The sequence below is a fragment of the Egretta garzetta genome, unplaced genomic scaffold (assembly GCF_000687185.1).
Source record: "Egretta garzetta isolate BGI_Z169 unplaced genomic scaffold, ASM68718v1 scaffold40, whole genome shotgun sequence".
Lineage (NCBI taxonomy): Eukaryota > Metazoa > Chordata > Aves > Pelecaniformes > Ardeidae > Egretta > Egretta garzetta.
This window is the reverse complement of record NW_009258484.1, coordinates 3,363,314-3,383,185: the sequence shown is the minus strand read 5'-3', so window position 1 is coordinate 3,383,185 and position 19,872 is coordinate 3,363,314. Positions and strand designations below refer to the sequence as shown.

The 19,872-nt window shown below is 43.6% G+C and overlaps 1 protein-coding gene across 3 annotated transcripts in view; it reads right to left on the bottom strand.

The window, feature by feature from the left end:
- Positions 1-19,872, bottom strand: part of STARD13 (StAR related lipid transfer domain containing 13) — a 257,884-nt gene that overhangs the window by 23,425 nt on the left and 214,587 nt on the right. For 2 of the 3 annotated variants that reach the window (XM_035900385.1, XM_009644839.1), the window contains 3 exons: positions 15,050-15,121; positions 12,928-13,009; positions 4,054-4,117 (listed from right to left, as the gene is read on the bottom strand). In XM_035900385.1, the coding sequence (XP_035756278.1) occupies positions 4,054-4,117; positions 12,928-13,009; positions 15,050-15,121 (218 nt within the window). Of the gene's footprint in view, positions 1-4,053; positions 4,118-12,927; positions 13,010-15,049; positions 15,126-15,496; positions 15,506-19,872 lie in introns of those variants that run through there. The other variant, XM_009644847.1, reaches the window with a different exon arrangement.

The window sequence follows — 19,872 nt, the reverse complement described above, 5'->3', positions numbered from 1 at the left end:
CAGCTCTTCACATTCTTGGAAGCAGTATGAAGGCAGTAAAATATGACAGGCTGTCAGACGAAAATGAGGTGCTAAACCAGAAAGACTATTTTGGGACTGGAAAAATTCTCATTTTAAAAGTCTATTGTTAGAAGTATTTTTCTATGAAGTTTTGATGGTAAAGTTATCTCCCATCTCTGACTAGCTCTCCGCTTGCCTGTCTAATTGAAAAATGTAAAACAAGTTTTACCGGAACCCCTGAAATCTTAAATAAGGCAAAACCTCAAGAGATGGAGATTTGGATCAGTAGTGTGCCAGGTCTCAGTAATGCCATAAAGCTTTTGCCAGTTTATCACTTCAAGTCAGCCAGATGTTTTCAATCATGTCCAAACCATAAAATAAAATATAGCTATGAAATTTTGGGTTTAGTCATTCCTCTTTTATCGGTTAACATTGAGGTGTGCAGTGCTCCTGCAGCTGATGTTAGTTCACAGGAATGAATGGAGATCTTCGTTCTGCTGCTAGCTAGAGAGAAAAATTAAGTGGCTAGTGAAGTGGCAGGAGAGGGGCTAGGAAAGTCTAATCCTACTTTGGCCATTTTGTCTGCAGGGAAGAAATGGCATATCAGACAGCTCTACCTTCATTTCAGCTCGACGGTTGGCTGCGTGCATATACAGAGCAAAGAACTGCACAGACTCAGGCACTTAAAAATCCATCTTTTGTGGTCTCAGCAGTGCTACAAAGTGGATATTTTAAAAACCGCAAGGGTATGTACTTTGAAATATTTAGCAGTGGTAATTATATCTACAAAGCATACCACTGCTGAAGTGTTGGTGGTACCATCCAATAGGATAAAAATATACTTTTTTTTATTTGTTGTACATCCCAATATGCCAAAGGGACCTTAAAGAAAATTCTTGGCTGACACAAATCCCTGTAGCTGCACTGACATTACTGTATGAACTGACAGGATTTAGCCTGTATATTCTACAAGCTGGAATCGATTAAGCTAGCCAAAGTGGTAGAAACTTTGTGAAAAACACCAAGAGGAGAACACAGAGTAAGAGAGAAATAAACATAAATTCAGTGGCGAATATACTTTAAATCATTTTTAGAGGAAAGTAAGTTTTAAGATTTTTTTTTAAAGTAGAGATGAACAGAAATGGATATTGCTAGTAAACAAGTTTTGCGTCTAACCACAGCAAAGATGGGATTACATTCTGTCCAAGAACCACTCAGAAAATACAGATTTTTTGGTGTCAAACTTTGCAGCTCAATAAAAAAAAAAAAAAAAAAGATTTAGTTTAGTTTTTTTAATTGGTAAGGAAACATGCTCGTGTTCCGTCAGAAGAAAAATCAGACAAATGAAATATATGGATACTGAAATGCTGCCGTGGTGACGCACTCCAAATTCGGCTGTACTGCAAGTCCCGTGACATAATGTGCTTTTCTTTTGATGGAATCAGTAGAAATTCTGGAAGCCGCAAACATCCTGAATGACCCACTGTTCTTGTTAGATATCAGAGTGCCCTGACAAGCGAGAGTGTCCTAAAAAAATTGCAGAGCACGCTTTGCCGACCAACATGTCACCAGCTCTGGGGACAGCAGATCAAGAGGAGGTCTGAAAGCAATGATTCATCGTACACAGGCGGAGCAGACGTCTTGGAGCAGTGACTGTATGCTTCTACTGACCTAGAGTGAAATCAAGTGCATGGCTTTGGAGCATATTCAAAAGTCCATTTAATACCATTACGTTTGGGAAGATGAGAAGGGGCAAGTTTCTTGAGGAGTGACTGATAACATTTGCCAAAGAGAAAGAGGTTTTGATTCGCGGATTGGTCACGGTTGATTTAAAATAGTACAGCTTTTTGACTGAGGGCGTACTTGCCTAAGATACAGAGGGATGCTAACGAAATGCAAAAAGTGGGTTTATTTGCGGTGGAATTCTGCCACATTTTTCCAGCTGGGGGCAGGAATTCTCATAAATCGACAGCTGCAGAAGGCAGTTAATCCAAAGGCTAATCTCTGTCTGTCCAAATCGCTTACAGACATATTTGCCACACATACACGAGGCTTTCTGTATGCATCTCGATGAAGCCAAGGGGAAGAGAGCAGCCCGCAGTGGGACTGTATCAGGTGGGAGAGCGGGTGGTGGGGAACGCTCTCCCTGGGCTGGCTTTCACAGTAACCTTGCCTGGCAGCTCGCTTGGCCGTATTTTGATGAATCACTCAAGCAGCTGCGCTAGCCCTGTGCAAACCTGTTATGCTGAACCTCCAAAGCAAGCTGATTTTGCATTTCATTGTTCAGATCACCATAGAGACTATTAGGGAAGGCAATATCTACGGCAAAAGAAATTTACTTGGTTCAATGTTCAATTCCAGACCCAATTTCCAGCTTTTACACTTGCATTTACATTTCCTTCTGTCAGCAGTCTCTCCTCCCTCTTCTCCTCTCCCCCACATTCTCTTCTACTGTCACTTGCTCTGTATCTGTCATCCCAAGTCTCCTTTTTCCCCTCTTTCTCTACATGTTTTTGGTGCTCTGCTTCTCCCTGGTCTTGTGTAGCCATGGACCTGACTAGCTTCTGCCCCCCTGAAAGGGTACCAAGTAGGGCAGTCTCACTTCCATAGCAAATTAACGGTCATCTGCAAGGAAAGCAGCTGAGGGCTTCAATCCATTCAGAACAGGGAGGAGTGGCAAAAAAACCCTAATAAAACCGAAGATAACAAGAAAAATCCTTCTCTTTTTTAAACCAGCATAATCAGACAAAGAAGCAAGCAAGGAAGCATACAAACCTCACACCAAACCCAAAATACTTGTTGAAGAGAAGGAGGACAGGAGCTAAACAAAATTTCCAGAGGAAAATCAGCGTTCACCTGTATGTTGCTTTCTGTAATTCTGTCTCTCGTGTAGCTCCAGTATCTCTGCGTGAACACAAGTACACGAGTGCATGGATGCAAACCAGACGCTGCTCCAAGCGGGTCAACGACACAATCGATTGATTTAGTTTTTGCTGAAGGACCTCAGCCCCTTCCTATAGTGCCTACCTGCCGAAATCATAAAGTTATTGTGTAGTCAGGGGATTTTACTCTTCCTTCTGTCAGGTGTGATGTGGGTGTTTGATGTGGAAAGTGTTGGCACTTATCAAAGACAAGAAAAATCCATCAGGTCTGAAGCAGCGAAGAGGTCCCCGCAGCTCCAGCGGATGGACAAAATGCTTAAAGAGGTTACGTGTACAGCTGAACAAATGGGCACGTGCAGAAAGCAGAATATCTGGACATTAAAACCATTCCTTGTGCAAGTTCCCTCAAACAGTGAATAGAGTATGAACAGACTGAATCTGCAAAGACACCAAAAATGCAACTCTCAGAGGCAGTTGTTAAAAAGACAAACACTCTAAGGGAGGGAAAACAGGCACCAAGACTTCTCAGAGTCAACAACTACCATTGTACACTACTGAAAGGCTTGGGGGATTTTGTGACCAGAAAACCAAATGTTCAACAGTTAATGCTGGACATGTTACAAAACTCGCAAAATCAATAGGCAGTTTCTGCAGTCCTTGCCGAAACCCTTTAAGTTCAAATAATTCTCATGTTACACAGGAGCTTGTAAGGATGACAGAGTTTATTTTCACATTCTTAACCGGGAATAAGTCAGTACAAGAAATAAAGAAAAGCTATTGTTTTTGTCCGAGCAGCTTCCATTTTTTCTGAGCAGGATTTTCCATTGTGTACTCACATGGCATTGGCAAACAAGCGCCAGCCGCATGAAACCGCGCTGTCTTTTCACCTGCTAACTTGAACTGCATATACACAAAGATTTAAGTACTATGGGTGCCCTTTTAACACACATAGCATTGCTCCTGATGATTTAGTCACACTTTTTTTTCTATTTTATTTATTTGAAGATTCAGCAATTCACATTATCCTGTGTCCAGATAATGCTGACACACATGTTCAAAGTCAAATACACTTAACTTATTTTTAAGAGCATTACGGACTTAAAGACTAAATCGGCAAGGTCTTATCACAAAAGCTGGGGCAAAGCCAGCACGTTTCATGAAGTTTCCTTACCTTTTTTCTTTGGAAGTTCACATCGAGTTTCATTGAGGCGCACTTGTTCAGTGTGTTCAGTCGTCTACGGGGCAAAGCAAATCCAAAAGATTAGCAGCATCTGATTAAAGGGCACGACTTTTCGTAAGTTCAAAAGCTTTTCTCTTATCTGCCTGTAGGGTGCTAACTACATACAACAGGCTTCAGAAATGATACTGGTCATGTTATTGCAGGCTGTAAGACCGCTGAGTTAAAAGGGAATCTTAGCCTCACATTACTTGATAGCCAGGTTTTATGCATTGCTTTTTAATTTATAGATATGTAAGTACTTAGCAAAGGAAATAGGTATAGACAAACACCCTGATAGATGAGGAAATGACAGGAGACAAAGGAGCTAAGTTGCCTTCTGCAGGACCATAATGTAATTGGTCTAATATGATTTAAGGTTAAATTAAATTAAATTTATGAGATTTCAAAACACTTGTGAAAGACAAAAGAAATAGATGTATTTCCTCACTTTAGGCAGCTAGCACCTCCTTTAAGAAGCTGACATAAAGAAGAACTTCTAGCAGTTAGTTAAATGTTTCTCCTAAGCTAATAGTTCCTTTCCCACAGCAGTGGATGTTACAGAAAGGTTAACACCCAAAATGTAACAAATGTAACATCTTTAAATAAGTATTTTTAATTATTTTTCACCATGTTTGTAGTGATGTTATCAGGGACTCTGTAAGGCTCCTGCTCCTAAAATCCAAGGCTATCCTATGACACTATTGGGTTGGCTATCCCATGACAATATTGGGTTGAAATGGTGATCTGATAAAGATGGAAAGCGAATGTGCATGTGTGTCCATGTGCAGACACAGCCAGGGGACAAGAAAACACGCCCTTCCAATAGACAGCCTACCACACTAATCATAACTGATTAGTTTTTATTTATATTTAAAGGTCCTGATTCATGAAACCATCCATCTTCTAAAAGCAAAGACTCCGAGTTAAAAATGTTCAACTTTGAACATTTTCCAGATTTAGGGCTGAGTTTCAAAATAAAGAAAGGCAGAGTGAGCGCGCCACGTGCCCACAACACCCTTCCGTAGGCTGCCTGCAGCTCCTGAGAATTTGCATCAAGAGCTGCCCCTGTTGCTTCTGCGTCTCAGGAAGAGGCTGCAAATCTCCAGAACTGATAACATTTGAAATGTATGTGATAAGTTACAAGGACACACGAAAAAAAGTATCCTATCAATGATATAATCTCTCACATAGCATAAGAACATTATGGCATTAACATATTCCTCCCCAGGACTTCTAGTGTTAAAAATACTTTCCAGTTGCCACCACTAATAAAGAACCAACCCATGGTTCCACAGATCCATGTGGATCCTGCTTAAAAAAAAAATCCCTCACCAACTATCACCTGCTCCTTTGTAGATAAAATACTCCTCCCTAACTCAAGCCAATAAACCCGTTATGCCATATCAGAAAAGTCCTGTGCTCATCATATTAATGTGAGTATAATGCATGCACAAGCACGCCCTGCATGCATGATGGTAATGTTCTTGTAATAAATTTCAGGATTTGTGGCTCTGTAGCTATATCTTCAGCCTTCTGCCCACAAATCCTCCTCCTCAGGGATTATGTCTATTATTGCAAAGCTCATCTTTTGCCCAAACATGGAATTTCTCAACTCAAAGTTGCATCTTCTTGGGGCTCTGGGGCTGAATAATGTTCAGCGGTTCTTTTGAGTGCAAAATGTTTAAATTCTCATATCAATTCCCAATATAAAGAGGCACAGACACATTTTCAAAGCACTCCAGCCCAACTTTCCATCCTTGGAGACAGCTTCCTCCAAGGGGTGAACTGGAGGCTCAGGTCCAAGTCCCTGCACCTCTGCATTAGCTGGCCTGTGCTGGACAAACAAAGTTGTGGCCACATTTCCACACCGATGCATCACTGTGTGCCACTGGAGTGCTCATAGCTGCGTATCTGAATCAAGCTGCTGCTGTGTCCTCACACCTTTACATGGTGAGTGGCTAGACCAGGGACAGGGCAGTGCTCACTGCTTCCTTCACCTAAACGTGTCCTGCAAGGCTGACCTGGAGATAGACGTCAGCTAAATTCACACCCAGAGGCTCAGAAATCCTGAGAAACCACTGCCTCTGCTCAAGCTGTTCATCAACTCTGAAAACCAAGCCATGGGCTCCACTTCCCTTGCCTCCACAAGAGCAGGCACTGAAGAAGCTCTCCTGAGGAAGAGGTCCACAACAGCCCCTGGCAGGTGATCACTGCAACTGCTTCCTCAACAGTTTATGAAACCCCTCTATACTTACTGCCTATTTGCAGTTGTTAAGGAGAAGATGTAGAAGAAAACATTCTAAATACAGGAACAGTGCTCCTTCCATTCGCTATGGTGTCGCCTGCCTTCTAAAATCCAAGGAGCAAGCCACGCTCTTCAGGAGTGGGAAGACGAGGAGGTGACAGGCCATGATGCACCTTTTATCCTCTTTGCAGCCAGGTACTTCTGCACGTATCCAGCCAACAGCAGAAAGTGACATGGCATTTCTATTAAGGTGGGCTGCTTCTTCAGCATGGATCAGTGCAGAAAGCATGTGATCAAACCAACAAGACCATCCAAAGCCATCGCTTTCCTGCTAATGGCATTCGAGAGAGAGATAGTTGCAGCAGGGGCTGAGAGGTCAGCTATATAAAAGTGAATATTGTTACTTAAACTGGAGGCTTGGGAAGCCACACCATTGTCCTGGCTGCTTTCTAACCTGGCTTTGCTATGAAAAACTCGCTCCACCAAAAACAAAACTACTTTTTAATACGTGCCAGGGACTCAACCTCAGGTTTTCAATTCACCCATCTACAAAACATCAGCATGCTTTCTGGGGCTCTTCCAATGCTATGGGAAGATTTGCCAATGAAATTAGAGATCTAATGGCCATATTTGTGAGCCTCTCTGGTACTAACAACTCCAATCAAAGCCAGTCTGTTTCAACTTCTTATGCCTTGTTGGTGTGCCAGCGGTGGCACAAAGCTTTTCTCATCTGCTTACATGACCGACAGCCAAGTCCTCAGCAAATCTTTCAAAAACCAAAAAATAGAAGTCTCTGGCTACAAAAGGCTGTGACTAATGTCCCAGTCAAAGTGAGACAAGCACTACACTTTCATGTCACTCCTTAAAAACATTGGAAAAGACTCATCTGTAATGTTAAGAAAACACAAAATCCGGACTTGAGAAAATGGTTAACACATTAGGTTAAGAAAACACATTAAATAAACACAAGAGAGGTGACTATATAAAACCCAGATCATCTCAGATGCATTTGAATGCTTGTCTGGAAAGCTCTGCCTTGTTCAGGTGAAGCCTGAAAAATATTTAATACAATAAAAGCTCCACTGATGTTAATTTTATTTCTTTTCCAGGCCATCACAGGTAAATAACAACTCTGTGGTTTAGCACTTATCTCTATGGTGAAACATCACATCTGTGTTGAGAAGTGTCCCTTGAAACAATACTTAAAAGCCATCAGAGTGATTCAGGTACCCAAACAGAGATGTCCGGTGCTATTTTAGATCCCTTAGAGGACTAAGCCTGGCTTTCAGCTGCTGCAGGTTCTTTTGGTCCAGCCAGCTCACAGAGAAGTCTGAGATATCTTATGAGATCTAAGACGGCATTAGACATGGGTATTTAGGGCTCTGAATCCCAACCCCAGCACTGTACTTATTAACCCTTATGATGGAAGTTTTTCAGAAGCAGGAAATCTCTGCCTTTTGCATTCTGTACAGCACTAAGCAGTGTTTACAAATAAATACAAGCTTGCAGCAATGCAGGATCTGATTAGCTGAAAAATCTTGCGGGTGACCTGTTGTCCTACTCAAAGAGCCATCCAGATAATGGGAAGACAACTTTAAAGTGACTTGGAGCTCCATGAATTCCCCTGGACCTGGTGGCGAAAGAAGCCAGGGGAACCAACTAGTTTTGCAGGAGGACATACCATGGGGAGGGTCAGCATGGACTGCACAGTGTCTCCTACCTCTGCAGATCTGCAGATGTCCTCTATTATGGATCGTGACCAGGCAGATACATTATATGGTTCTGTAAAGTCCTCTCTGAGGGAAAAACGACACTATTACTTCGCTTTACCATTATTCTTAGCCAAGTTTAGCTGCTGCATGCATATGCACCTCGCTGGCTTCTTCTGGTGCTGTAGAATTTGGGAATGAGACATCCAGCTTCCCATGCTGGGCTCTGCTGAGGTCTGAACGCTAAATAAGGGGTCCTCCCAGTACTGTCAGGGCTGGGATGCGAAGCGTGAAGGAACATACTGTTTTACAGTCCTAGGACTTACTGTCATGGCTGTAACTGAGTTACCTTGTAGGCTACATGCTCACACGAGGTGAGCCAGCTCTCCTTGAGGTCAATGGGAGCCACTCTACTGACTTCAGGGCAGGGCTTTCTGCACTGCCCAGGGAGAGCTGGGCTTATCTCAGTTGGACTTGATGACCTTAAAGGTCTTTTCCAATGATTCTACGGTTCTATGGTCTCCTAATAGCGCCTACAGCCATATAACTCAGCTGGCAGTACCAACTATACAATCACCACTTCAAAACCCCAACGGTAGGATGTCCCATGTACAGGGAACTTTGAATTATTTACAAGCTATCTAAGAGACACTAGCTATGGAAAAAGAGGCTGCTGGCTGCTTGGCACAGTTCAAATTTTAAGAGCTTGGTTTAGGGGCCTATGTATCAAACTGTTACATACTTGTTCTTTATATTCTTAGTTACTGTATTTGTGTGAATACAAGAAGTACAACATGGCTTGGCTTTTCCTTCTCACCCTCTTATCACAGCGGCCACAAAAGTTCCCAGGCCAGAGCTGGTTGCTGCTATTTTGGAAACGACACAGAGATTCAGCTATAAAATTTTCATGCCCAATTGTTATTTTGGCAGGCTGACAGCATTCGCCTGCAGATTGCATGGTAATTTTCTATTGTTCGTTACTCATAAAATCTGAGTGGAATCTCTTGATAGATACGCCTCTAACCCAAAGGCCTAAAATTTGGTCTCTTCTCTGCCAAATTTTCAAATGATATTGTAAACAGCAGGAGTGTTAGAATATCTCAAAAAGGTCACTGAAATCTTTTACAACAGGGAGTCTTAGGCTTTCTCACTAAAATACTCCCAGCTGCCTTAAAAAACCAGAAAAGGTTCCTCTCGGCGAAGACACCGAGGCGAAGGGCTCCGGAGCGGAGGATCGCGCCGGGGGACCCTTTCCTAAAAGCGGCAAAAACCGCGAAGAGCGTGAAGGAACATACTGTTTTACAGTCCTAGGACTTACTGTCATGGCTGTAACTGAGTTACCTTGTAGGCTACATGCTCACACGAGGTGAGCCAGCTCTCCTTGAGGTCAATGGGAGCCACTCTACTGACTTCAGGGCAGGGCTTTCTGCACTGCCCAGGGAGAGCTGGGCTTATCTCAGTTGGACTTGATGACCTTAAAGGTCTTTTCCAATGATTCTACGGTTCTATGGTCTCCTAATAGCGCCTACAGCCGTATAACTCAGCTGACAGTACCAACTATACAATCACCACTTCAAAACCCCAACGGTAGGATGTCCCATGTACAGGGAACTTTGAATTATTTACAAGCTATCTAAGAGACACTAGCTATGGAAAAAGAGGCTGCTGGCTGCTTGGCACAGTTCAAATTTTAAGAGCTTGGTTTAGGGGCCTATGTATCAAACTGTTACATACTTGTTCTTTATATTCTTAGTTACTGTATTTGTGTGAATACAAGAAGTACAACATGGCTTGGCTTTTCCTTCTCACCCTCTTATCACAGCGGCCACAAAAGTTCCCAGGCCAGAGCTGGTTGCTGCTATTTTGGAAACGACACAGAGATTCAGCTATAAAATTTTCATGCCCAATTGTTATTTTGGCAGGCTGACAGCATTCGCCTGCAGATTGCATGGTAATTTTCTATTGTTCGTTACTCATAAAATCTGAGTGGAATCTCTTGATAGATACGCCTCTAACCCAAAGGCCTAAAATTTGGTCTCTTCTCTGCCAAATTTTCAAATGATATTGTAAACAGCAGGAGTGTTAGAATATCTCAAAAAGGTCACTGAAATCTTTTACAACAGGGAGTCTTAGGCTTTCTCACTAAAATACTCCCAGCTGCCTTAAAAAACCAGAAAAGGTTCCTCTGCGTTTGTACCTCATGTTGTCTTGTACACTGCAACACCATAAGAAAACTGATTATAAAATGAGGTTGAAAGTCTGACTTCAATCCACAAAAGCAGAGAAATTCAGTGTTTACGCTACAACCATTACCATTCAGAGCTAAAACTCTGCTCAAACTGATTATCCACTCTGGCACTCCAGCTTTAAAATTATCCTCCAAATAAAAATAAGAACCCCATTTTGTTCAGTACCGTGGGCTGAATGAATTAGTCAGTGTGAAGGCTTGCTCATGCATAGCTTCAAGGGCAATTCTGGGTGTTTGAAGAATGGAAGTTTGGCCCCCGACCTGGGAATCGGTGCATACAGAAATAATAACTAACCTTTTCTTTTTACTCTCTGTTTCATAAAAGTGCATCACAGCCTGTGGCTCTTGTATGATGTACTGGCATGCACCTTGTAGGAACGCCACCACAGAGCAAAGCAAGGGTAGAAAACCAGCCACAGTGGTCAGCCGAGCTGCGAGGATTTCCAGTGCATGGGAAAACTTGGAAGATGTTGGTTTGATAGCTCCTGCAGTAACAGAGCTGGTACTGGGGGCAGTGGCTGGCACTGTTTATGATTTCTGATGAACCTGAATCTTGACATTTGGCACAATCACTTTTTTACAGGGAACTCTCAGCTAAAGGTTTGGAGCAAATTAAATGTCTGCAATCTGAAAACATAACCTGTACATAGTACTTGTATTACTACCTGGCTAGTGTATGAGGTGCTATTCCTTTTTTAGATCTAAACTTTAAAAACTCTCAACAAAAATTAAAGTCAACAGGTGGTGTCTTCTGAAAAAAAAAATCATTACAGAAAAAGTTACTAGACAGTCATAAAACACTTTGAATAAAATGGTTTGGAAAGATGTGTCTATGCTTATGTATGACAGGTCTCAGCTGTACCACTTGATTTAGGCTAATGTAAAGCATTCGGTCACATAAGTGCATCTCTCCAGCTGCTAGTTTATTTTCTAAACTCTCATCTTTTACTAAAGGAGAAAAAAATGTAGTTCCTTGTTGTTCAGCTCACAAAGAAATCCTCATAAATATATCAGCCTGGTGCAATTTTTGTAGGTGCATCTGTGAGTCTACAGAGAGGCCGGAGGAGCCAGAGATGAGCCGTTCCCCTTCAGCTGTGTTGGACACCTGGTGACCATACCTGAAGTGCTACCATTGCTAACTACATCAGAGAAGAAAGACTGGGGAGAGTCACAGAGCTATGCAATGACTGCACCTCAGTTTGCTCTCAGGAGAAAGGGACAGGGACAGACACCATACTTGCACTTCTGAATGGTCTTTCAACTTTGTGGGAAAGGGCAGAGGGGAAGAGATCTCAACTTCCTACCACTTCCCAGTTCCCAGCAAAGTGTATGTCTTCCACCACGCCAGACTGAAGCAGGGCGATGCATGTATGTGTGGGAAGAAGGTTTCTTAGGCACGAGCATAACAATCCCTCCCACCAGCAGTGGATCAAGTCTGCAGTTATTCTGCTCCCTGGCATCCTTGAGAGCAATCACTGAAGGAACCAAGTCTTTCCTACTGATTTGTCTTCAGACACAAAGGCTACTACACAGTGAAAGGGAATATTCTGTTCCCCATAACCACAATAGACAAAATGAGAAGCAATAGGTCTCACTTGCAGCAAGGGAGTTTTGGGAGAGCATTCTGGGATAGAGAGATGGACTAGATGAAATCTCTTCCAGACCTATTTTCTATGATTCTCAGAAACCCTTTCTGCAGTCCACCATCACAGACTCATTAATCCCTGCAATGCACAGTATGACATCCAGTGGAACAGCATACGCTCTCTGATGACTTTAGCCACAGTTGCAGAAGGGGAAATAGAGTTTTGTCCAATTATCTGGATGCTGGTGTTGTGAAAGTTTCCATAACATGTAATAAAGCCTGCTTGGTTAGGGGCCAGATGCTCCTTTGTCCTTGCTGAAGAGGAGAGGAGCAGAACCCAGCTTGAGCTGAACACAGGAGAAAGAAGAGGGGAACAATGCCTCTGCAATGTGGTTTTGCAAAACTACCACAAATTGCTGCTTCTTGAGTCCTGGGGGACAGTACTTGAGCAATGCAATTTGGTATATTCATCACAGGCAGAGTACAAAAAGCTAGATAAACAGCAAACCCAGCGTTCCTGGGAGGGGCAAACCAGTGATTAGTTGTAGGAGCTGTAGTACTGTGGCGTTCTGGTCCCACTTCTGTTATTGGTGCCAAAAGGAGAGTACCAAGGGAATCACAGCAGCATGAAACCAGGTCTGCTGCCAGAGAAAGTACTTGCTGAATTGGGTGCAATGAAGTTTCATCTTTTCCACTGCGCTTGGACATAAGAGTTATTTATGTGCAACTCAAATGTGACTCTCATTTACTCAGGGTTTGCTTGCCCTACTGCTAGTTCTTTCTTAAAATGCAGGTGTTTCAAATCCATTGGATTTGGGTCTACTCAAATCATGGGATGTTTTCTATGAGTGTAGCAGGGGTCCTACTCCAGGATTTTCCATAAGAGAAATTAATTCAGGATGGTAGCATTATAGATATCATTACTTAATTCACGTGGACAAGCAAACATCCCTGCTGCTGCTTCTGCTGCCACGCTAACAATAAAAAAATCAGCTAATGTTTTAAAATTATCAGAAAAGAAACTTTAAGTGTTATTTACCTGCAAAGAGGTTCTACAAGGTCCTTGTCAAGAAAATCATGATCTTTCTTTACTGCAGCAATGTCAATGGGAAACTGGGAGTCTATAAAAGGAGACACAACATTAAGATGACTGCTTGCTATTCAAATGAAAATACATTGTCTACTGCTAAAATGCTGTGCACGTGCTTGCTCACTGAAATCTAGTATGACTGATTTCACTCAGCTCTGGGTCCCTTCCAGCTGCATCTGTGACCCTTGCAGTCACTTTATTTTTTCCTGTTAAAGGTATAGTTGAACGTCCTGTGCACCAAAGGGAGCGCAAGGTTATTTCATTTTGGCCTTAATAAGATACTCAGTTGTTAGCTGTTCTTTCTAGCACCTAGCACAAACGGATGAGATCAGGGAATTACCAATACACTTTCTTTATCCACTTGAGCACAAGGTGCTTCATTCTCATCACAGTGACTTAAAGAGTTAGTTGCTAGACAGACTTTTCCCATGAAACAGAAATGTTCTGTGCTTTTTCTTTTAATACAGGTCCAAGTAACGACCATTTCAGACAAAGGGTTACTTGAGTAACAGAGACCAAAAAAAAAAAGAGCTGAATTATAACCCCCAATACTAGCTAGAAAGCCAGACCAGTGTGCTGGAAGCTGACATTTGTAATGAAAAGTGACATGGCTGCAACGCATTAGTGGGCTCCGTTAACGGTGGGACGGGTTCCAGCGCTGTGGCTGCTCTCCAGCCGGCTCTGCCATGCTTAGGTACCGCAGCAGGACTCCGGGATACGGGAACCGCAGCCAGCATTTGCAGACACTAGTGCTTAACACTGACATAATAGATGCGTGTAAAAAGGACCTTGTTTTCAGAGACACAGACTGTCTAGAGCGCATATTGACTGCATGGGAACTGTGGGAGCCCAGCACAGGTTGCTTTTTGGAGGGAACATCCCTTTGAGTTGAGCAGGCAGCGGGCTCCCCTTTCCCTGGGGGAGCAGGGATCTGAGATACTCTGATTACAAGGCAGACACGAAAGTACTACTGGGCACACAGGGACTGTGGTAGACACACACCAACATCAGCTTTAGTCTGGCAGGCTTATTAGTTTTAGTTCCTCACTGGGTTTAACAGAGCCTGCCTGGCTCCTGAGGAGCCACCTGAGCATCTCTGCATGGTGCTCGGTCAGGTACCCTGAGCGGCTTATCAGAAGCCAACACCTGCACCTTGAGGGACCTCAGCTGGCCGTCAGAAGCTGCAGAGGTGTCGTTGTCCATCCCACGTGCAGGGGATGGACGGTGTCTGAGCCGTCTCTCAGCAGAGCTGACTCTGACCCATGAGGTTTCTTGGCCACCACTCCATGTGTGGAGCCGTGCTGCCTCCAGACCCAAGCTGACCCTGGAAGGTATCCAGCAGCGTTTGGCGGAGCTGCACTTCGGCTAATAAGCCCGAGCGGGCCCGAGCTGGCTCTGTGTCTCTGGCAGAGAGAATATGCAGTTTGGGAAAAATGAGGATCAGCTGCAGTTTCCCTCTCAGCATGGAGCTAGGGAAAGCAGGAAAAGCCCAGCCCCAGTCCCCAAACTGCTCCTGAATGCAGCAGCAGTGCAACCGCTCGCCCTGCCCTTGGGGACGCTGCTTCCCCAGACAGGAACTTTACAGCTAGGAAGGGGATGTAGCCATTTGCTTTGAGTTAGCACCAAAACACTGGCTTTGCTTGCTCTGCAAATGTAAAACACAGCTCAGATTATTCACTTTTGGTAACTTTGCAGAGTTTTTTGATTTTATTTTCAGCAAGATTAAAATTTTCAGTAACTTCCAGTGTTTTCCATCTTATTTTAGACACAGTTCAGGAAGTTTAAAAAAAAAAAAAAGAGTCTTATGTATTTGAATTTTTTTTGTACTTGCTTTGGTTAACCTTTGAGGCTTACACAAACTATGTCCCTCTTTTTTTCTTCTTCCCATGGCTATGAGGGCAAGAATTTTACTCTTCTTTAGGCACTTGTATGACTCCAGCAGCTGAGGCTTTGTGAAGCAGCCAGCCATGGCCATAGCTCAGTCAAACGTAGAGTTGGCCGACAGTAAGCTCTCCTGGCAAGGGCCCAGTGCACTTTCAGTACTGCACAAAGAGGAGAAAAACCTACTTACCCTCATATAACTGAGCATATTGGGGAAATCCAGCCGCACGTAACCAGTCGCACGCTTCCTTTGCCTCGATTTCTGAGCAGAAAGAGAAAAAAGTTTGCACTTCGTTATTCTGCATGAGAAGTTATTTTAATTACAAGGAGATAGCAAAGATACTTGGTAGTAGCTGCTTGTTGCTTAAAAGTACTGTTGTCATGCTGAAGTATTTTTTTAATAGCATCAGAAAATAAAATGGTCCCTCAAAGAAATCCCCCTGCCTCCACAGGCCTCTGGGGTTGGCATAGACGCTTGGTGACCGGGATGAAGGGTTAATCACCTCCACGCAGAAGGAGAAGTTGCTCAGCCAGGTTTGTGGTCCTGTGTGCTATCCTCCCCCCCATCGTTAAGTTATTGGGGAGAGGTGAAGATGAAGCAGGGTGGAAATGGGGTGGCAGGGAACATGCACTGTGTTTTCTCCTGCTCTGACACTTCTTGCAGAGAAAAAATCCCATGTGAAAGCCACTGAAAGCTCTGCCAGGAACACCCCAGTGCAGGTCTCATGTTACCGAAGGGACAATTGCCCAGGTGGGATGGTGCCTCCCTACCCTTAGCCATCTCCCATAGCCATCTGTGCAGGCTCCCTCCATAGTCAATAGAGAGACAGTTACTTCCAAAGGGTGATTCATTGCACCTTGAAGCAGTGTCTAAAATAGGTGGGATAAATCAACTACTGACAACACTTTTCTCTTGTGGCTGCTAACTGAGGGAGGATAAACAGCTACAGGTATGTCTGTGCAGCTAAATAAAATAGATACAGGCAGTAGCTTCAAGCACTGAACCCCAGACTGCTCACTCTTTCATTTTAATCCACTTCCAGGCCTGTTTTTGGACTGTTTCAGTTATCTATCAAGACAAATCTTTTCTTGAACAGGCTAGTACTAAGCAGTGAGAAGAGGAATCAGTCTGTATCATCTCATCACTGCCTCTCCACTATTTAGAAGTACGGACACAGCTGCTGCTGGACTAAGTTTCCCCTTTCAAACAGCTTTCACTGGGTAAGATGTATCCCACCCGTATGGAAGAGGTTGGGGGAACCATCAGCTGGGCAAGAGAACAGTCCCTCCTTATTTTGGGGGTGACAGTAGAAATAAGTGAGCATGAGGGAATGAAGAGAAAATTGTGCTCAAGAGGAGGATTAGGTAAGACCCAAAGCTTTTTGCACAGGAGGGGCAGATCCACCCTGTGCAGCAGTAAATAAATAAATGCCAGCTACACAAAAACAGAGGGTAAATTTTGAAGTACCTCCAGCAAAACAGACTTTGCGCGCTCCGGCAGTCACACACACGGTTATGCACCCAACTTCTGAGATAACCGATGCATGTTGACCGTTGGGTACCTCAATTTTTACCAAGCTCCATAGGCTCATTTTATGGAAAGCGGTGTGCCACGTCTGGCTCTGCCCACGCCCGCGCTGCCTGCCTGTGCAGCTGCGCCCAGAGTGACTGGAGGCACAACTGAGAATAGAGGCTCACCCAGATAAATGTGCATTGCTGAGGAAACCTGGGCAACATCTCCTTGCTGCTCAGATCTAGATCAGGATCTACCACTCAAACAGTTTCGGTTTACAAAATCAAAGTCAAAACACGCATCTGCACCCCTTAGATTTGCAAAACACTGAGGAATGGAGCGTGCAGGTGTTGAAGAAAGGAGTCGTTTTATGTTGCTTATTATTCAACCTGAATGAACCAGTCAAGGGGTTTGGCACATTAGTGGTTGTAAAATCTAGGCAGCCATAATACAAACCCCTAAATTTAAAACAAGCAATGGAACTGGAAAAAGACAATCAGGCTCAGTTGCTGCTTTGCATGCAAAAAAAATTCCAGTTGTAAAACTGTTTTCTACTAAAATGCATTTTTGTAGATAGGAGATGTTGGCGTAAATTTTTCCTCATGTAATTCTGTTCAAATCACTCATTACACCCTTAATGAGTTTACCCACTGAAGCTCAGCATAAAACCTGCTTTGAATATACTCTGCAGTATGTGACCCACACACCTTTCTGGTCCTCTAAATACTGAGTCATGCTGGCAAATTTTGTTGCAGAAATCAAAATTCAGACTACAAGGTGTCCTTATCAAAAGCCTGATTTACCAAAGATGATTAGGCAGCCAGTAACAGCTCTGCAATGGCCACACTTATTAGCAGTGCCGAAAAGGATTTACCACCAGGTCTTCACTTGCTTTGACATTAGTTCATGTCAAGGCCAAAAAAAGGAGTATGAAAGTACATTCAGTTCTTAACACTGCACAAAAGAATGAGCAGCTTACATAAAACGTGGCTCTCACTACTGCACATCTGTGTGCTGAAAGCACATCTCTATTATGTTCCAGTGAGACTGAATATTTTTATTAAATGCTTGGAAAAAAGACAAGTCTTTATATGCTTTTTTCTTTTGCTTAATTCAATCTCATGAAACGCAGATGAATCAATCCCATTTCAAAATGTATTTTACAACTCAGAACAGCTGTACGTACATTCTAGCTTCATCTGGCCTGGAAGCACAACTAACGGAGGCTGTGGGTGATGGAGAATGCTACCATTTAATGCTCTTATACGCTTCTCATATTTCAATGTTTTTTGCAGTTGGCTGCTCAGAGGAGCTTGCTGAAGAATCTTCCTGCAGCCCAAGTGAGATCTAAAACATCTCAGGTTGCAGTGGGTGAATAATTCCAGGGAATAACCAAGGAAGTAAATCTCACCCTTTGTTGGTTTATTTTTCTTTTGTACGAGACTGTAACACATTGCAACCAGTCAAAATTGATTGATGGATTAACTTCTGCTTTCAAATCTTTGACTCTTATCTGTCTCCTCCATGAAGGAATCTATTGGGAGTATTCTAATTTTCTAGACGATCATCTCAAACAAACAGATTCCCCCTCGAATAAGATTTGCTAAGTCAGCTTCCAGGACACTGGGTCTCGGACATGTATCAGTGCTCAGTTCCCTCCCATATCTCTCTTTCCTTTTTGGTCTCAGAGGACAGAGAAGGGGAGAAGTGCAATGTGCTGCTGGCCCAGCTAATACCATGACTTTGCTCATATCAATGTATTTCTACTGGCTAAAGGCACCCCTTCCAGCCACCCCCCTCTTGGCCGCTCCTGCAGGGTAGCTGAAAAGGCACAGCCAAGGATTTACTCCTCAGCAGGCACTGAAGGTGATTTCTATTATCTTGCTCTGGGCATGTAATCCAAGATACAGTTCAGAATGCAATACAGATTCTTTCATTGCTGGATATTGCAATGCTTAAAACATAATCTGAGATGCTCAGTTTAACCTTCTCTTTCTATGCACATACTCTAATATTTGCCTTTTTTTACTTGCTAGTTAAACATCAGTGAAGACTTCTTTGAGAAGAGACCAGTACAGCATCAAAAAGACCTTGCTGGAGCTGTCAATATAGGGTTACAGAAACACTTTTGGTGGTTCTGTTCCCACGTCCAGGCTAATGCAGGGGTCTGAACCAGCCTGCAGCAGCTGCGCTGCCTTGGTGCAACCCTGAAGGACTTGGAAAACTCCATGTGTTCACAGGTGGCTCCAAGGCAGCTTATCAACAGCACAGAGATGGGCTGTCACGCTGAGAAGAGTGATTTTAGAGACGACATGGCTCATGGGTTTGCACTCAAGGCTGGCAGGAACCACAGGTCCTCCCAAAAGCACGTGAGCTACCACTGACCCACAAGCAGCATCTCCCTTGGTGTGACCAAAAGGCCACGCCAGCACACCTGATGGTGGGTGTGTGCTTACACACTTCTGCCCTGCTCTGCTGACTGAAAAATAGTCAGGGATTATTTACCTACTGCTTTCCACTTGCTTGTGCAGCAGTTAATGACAATCATTAATTATTAAGGCTAGACAAGAATTCAGTCACAAATATTGATGAGCATCAATATGTTTCACAGTACTTGAATTCTCAGGGGTTTTTTTTGGTTTTTAGTTGAAGGTTGACAGGAAACAAGTTTCTCTTTTCCACTTCTGCCAGTAGCAAGTTATAACCGAGATCTATACATGCAAAAGCCCTCCAGCCACATTTCTGGGGAGACCGGGGGTGATGATCTCCTTATGGCAACCATATCCCCCTCATCTACCAGCTCTTCCCAGGAGGTATGTCCAAAGTCCCCTGCGCACAGACGTTGATGCTGACCTTCCTCATATCTCGCCCCAGAGGCTCCCCAGATGTTGCCGCCTGCTTCACCAAAACCTTTCAGCGCCCATATGCAAGCAGGGGGTTAAAACCTTGTCACACACCTCTTTGATCAGCCAAGCTGTCTTTTTTTTTTTCCCTATGGGACTGTGTTTTAATCTTTGCTCCTACAGTTGTCCCACTGTGTATCAAATTAAATGTTTATCAGAGACTCTGATACAGTAGCCCAAAGCATATATTGCAGAGTAGAGATTGACGTGCAAATCTCTGATCCATTTTTTTATTTAATTAGGGTGTAAATTTAGCAAAATAAGGAGAGAGAGGTTCACCCAGGAAATGTGAGAGGTGTTCAGAGCACCTGGCTTTGAGTCCATCTCTAGCGTTAAGCGGGTTTGAGCTTGTCTCCCACAGACCGTGTGGGTGCTCTGGCTACTCTTGGGCTGAAATGGAGATGGACGCTTGCAGTCTTTCTCTCAACAACTTCGCTGATTTTTTGCAAACTCCTTTGATGGTGCCCAACACCAGAGGAAGACTCCAGCAGCCAGCTGCCACCAAAGGGTACATCCTGCCCTGCCTGTCCTGTGCTGGCTGGCTCCCTCTCCTGCTTCCCTTCCTGCCACACTGGCTCCCTGCTCACCCCCCAGCGA